The sequence below is a fragment of the Rhagoletis pomonella genome, unplaced genomic scaffold, assembly GCF_013731165.1.
Source record: "Rhagoletis pomonella isolate Grant_MI unplaced genomic scaffold, Rhpom_1.0 Rhpom_scaffold_07101, whole genome shotgun sequence".
In the NCBI taxonomy this organism is placed as follows: domain Eukaryota; kingdom Metazoa; phylum Arthropoda; class Insecta; order Diptera; family Tephritidae; genus Rhagoletis; species Rhagoletis pomonella.
Window position 1 is genome coordinate 1 of NW_023465634.1, and position 6,801 is coordinate 6,801.

The 6,801-nt window shown below is 37.4% G+C and overlaps 1 protein-coding gene across 1 annotated transcript; it reads left to right on the forward strand.

Moving 5' to 3' along the window:
- The first annotated feature begins 2,861 nt into the window (after window positions 1-2,861).
- On the forward strand, window positions 2,862-6,368 carry LOC118755712 (ester hydrolase C11orf54-like). The gene is made up of 4 exons (XM_036490535.1): window positions 2,862-3,393; window positions 5,147-5,245; window positions 5,330-5,943; window positions 6,020-6,368. Exons 1-4 carry the CDS (start codon window positions 3,312-3,314, stop codon window positions 6,191-6,193), a joined length of 969 nt encoding a protein of 322 aa, XP_036346428.1. The 5' UTR covers window positions 2,862-3,311; the 3' UTR covers window positions 6,194-6,368.
- The last annotated feature ends 433 nt before the right edge of the window (window positions 6,369-6,801 follow it).

The window sequence follows — 6,801 nt, forward strand, 5'->3', positions numbered from 1 at the left end:
AGACACAAAAAGTCCGATTGAATAACGCATATATACATACAAATATACAAGATTTTTATTTTGTATATGTACGTATAAATTTGTTTTTCAATTGCGGGGCCAACGAAGGTCGCCTGCATACAAATATGGCACCTTACCCTGAACTTGGCTAATATAGCGCCCATCTTGTTAAGCTGTGTTGAATCGCTCCGTTTGTTTTAATTGTTGATGCTCAGCTATTGAAGATGACGTCGTGGTGGCGTATACGACTTCTTCCTTAGTTTCTGATCGAGATTACGATTTTCGGCTTCTGGGAAAAATCCAATCCATATACAGCAACACAACAGCAGAAAAATAAAAGCAACAACAGTGATGAAGTCCAAAATGTGAAAGCAAAAATTCCAATGGGCTGTTGGCGTTCCGGACCCCCTCGGGTGATGTTTTGGAGCAAAAGTCAGACGTCAGCGTTAAAGTGATGCCATACATTAAGTAGAGTTGTAGAGTTTTGTGGCACTTATTTTATATCTGATGTGATGGCTTTTCAGAAGTAGTCTTCAGTAAAGTACCTTCGCTAAAGTGCACTTTTACCGTTATTACTTTTATTCCCCATTACCCGAGGATGATTTGCAAAATAAGTTCGGAAGTGCATAATAAAAAAAACGTAAGGGGAAAAATATTAATCGTCGTGTGCACCGAGCAAATTTGTATCCTGTATGTTCACGGTTGCCATTTCATCAAAATTTTGTGAACCACAATAAACAAGTAAAGAGGCCCAAAATTATATAAAATTTACCATTTTAAGCCGTCCAACAAATATGTATACAGTGACTCAAACAAGTGACTACGTGTTGATTTTTTTTTAATATTTTTAATGTTTTTCGAACAAATATTTTTCTGTGTTATTTTTCTATTCAAATACCGTCCATGCGTTAACCGAAACCATATAAAGAGTTTCAAGCTTTATACAAAATTTAGAAGAGTTCGATATATATTAATCAAAATTTAAACTTGTAATCTGAATCTTTAGAACAATTTTGCGTATGCAGTTTTATAGCCCATACAATTTTGGTCTAATGAAGTGCAAGTTTCAACCACCTAAAAAATCGCGTAGACTTTGGTGATTTTTTTTTGTGACGGATTTTTGTACTTTTTTCCATACAAGCATGAATTCCTGAAACTTCCACTTCATTGCTGAAAATTTGTAAAATTTTCCTAAATTTTGTATAAAGTTTGAAACTGTGAGTGCTGCGTATTCAAAGGAACGTTGTTTCAAAAAGGCCCAAAAACAAACAAAAAAAAAGGCCCAAAGACCCAAACGGAGAAAAAATGCCCGCAATTGTACTACAGTGGCAACCGTGTGTATGATTGTAAATGGGGAAATTAATTAATATTGACAACATTTAAACAGTACAGCAATGCATTTGGGTGTGCAAATATTTTTGGGTGTTCGAAATTAAAATAAGTACATACATAATAAAGGAATATGTTATTTGGAAAAGTACAAATTTACCATATAATCTAATCTATAAAATACTAAATTTGTAACAATGCAAATTATTTTAGCACATCAAGCTACGACTGCTAGCTGTCACATTTTTTTGGGGTGTGTTCAGTGCTGTTCCGTTCGTGAATTGCTAGACATAAAAATAATATTTTGGCGCCAATGACAGCCGAAGAAAATGGTTTTAAAAAATGAAAAATTTATGATAATTTACGGTGATATACAAAACAACGGTTTAGTTTAGTGAAATGTGTTAAAGCCGTGAAGGTTTAATTTTTATAGTGTTCTGAATATGCATTAGGTAAAATGTGAGATAAAAGTGTTTGAATCACGGGGCAAGCAGAAAAATAGCATTCGTGCATCCAAGTGTATTTGTTCTGCAGTTTTGTTGTAAGACTTCCGTCAAACCGGCTGCTGGTGGAGGATGTACTGAAGATACCATCGTAAGATCCATATTTGTGCACAAATTTAGGGAGCAGTAAGAACTATTGCTGACGTGGCTGCAAAAAAGCGTAGAAATGTAGTGAAATACAGATAAAAGTTATTTGCCTTAAAGAAACGTTGATAAGGCCGGTAGCGAAGACCCCACATTAGTGGGAACGCTGCAATTGGGATGAAGGGCATTGCAGCAGCTTAAAGCTTCCAGCAACATTTCAATAACTTATAACTACATGGAATTTAACACCAGGTAAGTTTGCTATTACATTTTGCTTAATTTTATGAACTTTTAGCATAAAATTCTACAAGTTTCTTTTTTGGTTATTTCCATAGCATACAAATTTTCCAAGCAATTGTGGAGGAGGTTTTTGAAGCGGCAGTGCTTGAAATATAGAAATTTGGGATATTCGGTTACATACACTTCTATTTCGCTTGATGTATTTTATTTAGCTTCTTTCTACACCAAACCACAGAGTAGCAATCTCAATCTTACACACTATTAAACATTAGGTTTTGTCTTCCTTCTCTCCCTCTCGCTTTGACCGCAATATGTGGTGCCGCTTGTTAATTTCCATAGAGTAGCTTGCTCTTAGGTAGCATTTGTTCTCATCATTTTACTTGTCATCGCTTATCAGTTGTACATTTATGCTTGTAAACAATGCAATTTGACCGCTAACACTAGGCGAGGTGTTAAATTGAGTAATGGTTTTTCGTTATGCGGCCTGACACAAAAACGAGAAAGCTATGAATGTTATCAGTAGGCAATTAAAGTATTTGGTTTGCGTCAGCATACGGCACACATCTGCACATAACAACAAAATATGTATGTATGTAGAACAATTTTTAATTGAAGAATTATATGTACATATGTATGTAGGTACACAACATTTTGTAATTCACGTACATATGTATCTTTCCATCGGCAGCCGTGTGGTGCAGAAGCTTGTCAGCTTCGCGTATTTAACCAGAGATAAACTAGGGGCATTTTGGAAATCGAGTACCTAACAAAAACAATATCTACATTTATGCACACGCATTGGGGTGACATTATCAGGCGATAACCGCCTGCTAGGTTCCATTTTTTGTGTATTTTGATGAGCTAAAGTCACATTGTGGTTTAAGAGGTTCGGTTTATCTTATCGCTAAATGCAATGCACACACCCTGTAAATTATCAAATTATATTCTAATCAAATACGCTCAAAGCTTGTTGATGCTCGCGACGTGCGCATAATTCGACTTGCGCCGCGGCTTCCTAGCAAATCGAGTTCCATACTCATGGTTAGTCGTTTTTGATATTTCACTGTGCCACCATACGTTGCTGGAAGTCGTTGATACGTTCTTCGTAAATCTTGCTATACTTAAGTTTGTCAAATAAATATAAGTACTATTATTATGGCTGCTACACTTGCGACCGAGGAGTTGCTTTATGAGGAAAAGCCATTATATGTGCCACCATTGCAAGAATTGAAAGGAGGTAAGTATCGTAGTTGGCCAGGATGGACGCAAATGAAGGCACTCCAGTGTGTTTTGCTTGTTTTCTTTTTTTTGTTGTTAAGATGTATGTGTTTTTGTTTTTTGACATTAGCCGTGACCAGAGAACTTATCTATCTAAGTTCTCTGCCGTGACATTCAAGGTGCAAAAAAAAATGTAATCGTATTTACCTTTCTAATAAGCATTCCAGTTGGAGGAGGAAATGACAGCTTGGTAATTGCTAGTTTGGTTTGTGCATTGGCTAATTGAAGATGAGAAATGATAAGATAGTACGCCACAGGGTGAATCGTGTTTTCAGTTTTGATTAATTTTTTCCGTCACTCATCGAAAAAAAAAATTTTGTGATGCATTTCCGAACGTTCCTTTTTGCATTTCCTTTTTGTAGTGGGGTTTTCCAAATTAATTGGAGTTTTGAGGACAGGGTGTAAATGTGATTAATCAGGTGAATTTGAACCCTGCCAATTTCAATTCCAAGCGAATTTAATTGAAATTCACTCGGAAGTGAATTTTATTGTGTTAGTTGAAATCTTTTAAATGCAAATTTTCAACTTTTTTTTAAGATTTTTATACCCGAGCGCACTTGTGCACAAGGGTATATTAATTTTGTTCACATAACGGTTGTTTGTAACAGCCAAAACGAATCGAGATAGATATAGACAAATGTATACATAAATGATCAGAATGAAAAAAGAAATCGATTAAGCCATGTCTGTCTGTCCGTCCGTCTGTCCGTCTGTCTGTGTACACGATAACTCGAGCAAAAATTGAGATATCCCAACGAAATTTGGTATGTAGGTTTCTGTTAATCCAAGGTAGGTTGGTATTGAAAATGGGCGAAATCGGACAATAACCACGCCCACTTCCCATATAACGGTAATTTCCAGAAATACGAAAACTGCGATATTTTAGTAACTACTGAAGATAATTCACTCAAAATTGATATTTACAATAATTTTTAGACGAAAAATAAGAATATTATAAATTTTTGGAAAATGGGCGTAGCCACGCCCACTTATGGTTACATGTGTATATCTTGGTAACCGCTGCACCAATTTCTTCCAAACTTGGCACAGTTGTTGGTCTTCGCACAACATACCAAATGGCCGAAAATTTTTAAAGTCGCTCAATAACCACGCCCACCTCCCATATAACGGTAATTTAGAGAAATACATAATCTTCGATAAATCAGTAAATATTGAAGCTAATTTATTCAAAATTGATGCTTGCAACAATTCTTTACCAAGAAATACGTTTATGGTAAAATTTTGGAAAATGGGCGTGGCACCGCCCACTTATGATCACATATATGTAAATCGGTAACCGTTCTACCAATTTCTACCAAACTCGGTGTGGTTATTGTGCTTGCCACATATAAGCAAAACGTTGGAAATTGTTGAAATCGGACTAAAATAACGGCCGCTTCTCATATAACGGTAAATTTCAGAAATGCTTGAAACTTCAATATTTCGAAATTGAAGGACGCTAATTTACTCAAAATTGATACACCCCGGCTTACCATCTAGCGGAAGGTTTCGGAAAGGTGAAAAAACATATATTTAATACTTGCGCCGGGTATTTAATGTTCGGCTCCGCCCGAACTTAGACTTTCTTATTTGTTTTGAATGCAGTTTTATAGTCCATTAATAATTTTATATTATAAAGTGCTGTTAAATGGCTTTTAGGCTGAATAAACATATTTTAGCCACTTAACACTAAAAAAATATATATTTTACAGTTATCCAAAGTGCTTTGGCTAAAAATTTTGAAAACGTAAGCGTTGAAGTGGGTGACTGTCCAGACCTAAAGGATTCTTTTTATGGTCTTGTGGATTCAGGTGAGCATTGAAATAATCTACCATACCAAATACTTTTTTTCCAAAACTTACTCTTACAAAAACCTTCCTCACCATCCTACATAGGTTTAGGCGGCTCACCTTTGCTGCTCGAAATTGGCGGCCCACCATTTTTGCTGCCCCTAGTGCAACGCTCCAAGGTGTACAATGTAAAGGAAATCGTACAGAAAGCGCTTCCGGGTGTTGGTAAAATTTTGGCAATCGGTGCCGGTGCTGGCCCATTCCCCTTGCGCAACTCCAATTGCGAAGGCATCTTCAATATGGCTATCGATGAGGATGGTAACTTGAAAAATGGCAGCTACACCGCCAAGGTGCATGGTGCGGAGGAGATATGTGTGCTAGAACGCATACCCGACACCGATCCGCGTTGTGCGTTATTGTTGAATTTATATATTAGTCGCGGCGCGCCAGGACCCGTTGTGAAGGTTAAGTGCAACAAGCGTATTGGCGAATTGAACTTCGTCGAATGCATACGTAAAGGTTTGGAATCGCACTACAAGGAGCAGTGTGTGGGCATGGGTGGCATTTTTGTGCTGAAAAAAGGTGCGGCGCATCAGCACGTTATGCGTGATTTTAGCAAGACGCCACTGCAAACCGAGGATGAGCTGAACGAATGGCTAAAGTTCTACGATATGCCAGCGCAACTGAATGCTGTGGGCACACTGATTACACACGAACATGTGAGTTGACTAAAAATGTCTGTTAGTTTTGCTTTGAGATTAATTACTTATTTTTTTGTGACCACATTTTTATTAGGATTTGGATTTACGTTTGCAACATTTCCATTCATTCTCCAAGTCTAACTGGGGTGGCCATTATCATTATGACACTACTCCTGATGTCGCTGAGTACGAGGCTTATCTGAATGTGGCCGAACGAGTGGTGCGCGTGGATCGCCCATTGGAGACGCATAAAGTGGGTCGTGATTAGAGGCTTCAAAAGCAATATGGTGCTGAAAAATGGGAGAAAACGTTGTGGGAAAATAATTGAAATGCAACAGATAGTTTTTTTTAGCTGTTCGCAAAAGTTGATTTTATACAAATTTCTATGTATCTAAATATTTTTGTTGATTTTTAATATAAATAAGATAAATTTAAATGCTGAAAAATTAACTTAATTACTTACATACATACAATCGAGACTAGTATCACAATTTCTACCCGGTAGGACCCAGGCTCGACTCTTGGTCCGACTAATATCCAAAAACCAAAAAAAGGTCTTTTTTCTGATAGCAGTCGTAGCAATTTTACATGTCGGAGTTTTCGTCCAGCGTTCGCTGAGCTGACTACCCACTCATCTATCCATAAGCAGTTCACAAGCTGTCACAGGTATTTCCAAGCGCTCCCTGTTCGCAGAGAAACCAAGGTATCATGTGTAGCCAATCCACTGGATTTGGAAGCACATAATCTGAGGCAATCGAGGGTGAGCTGTCTAGCAGTCCCCAAGCAGTCCCATTCCTTTATTGCCGCTTGGCCAATAACGTAGAGATCTACCCCTTTAATTGGTTATTCGTTGGTGCGTCGGAAAATTCTGGACGG

Coding starts and splice junctions, on each gene's coding strand:
- LOC118755712 (XM_036490535.1), top strand. CDS start 3,312: ATGGCTGCTACACTTGCGACCGAGGAGTTGCTTTATGAGGAAAAGCCA. Junction 5,246..5,329: donor TTATGGTCTTGTGGATTCAG/GTGAGCATTGAA, acceptor CATCCTACATAG/GTTTAGGCGGCTCACCTTTG. Junction 5,944..6,019: donor CACTGATTACACACGAACAT/GTGAGTTGACTA, acceptor CATTTTTATTAG/GATTTGGATTTACGTTTGCA.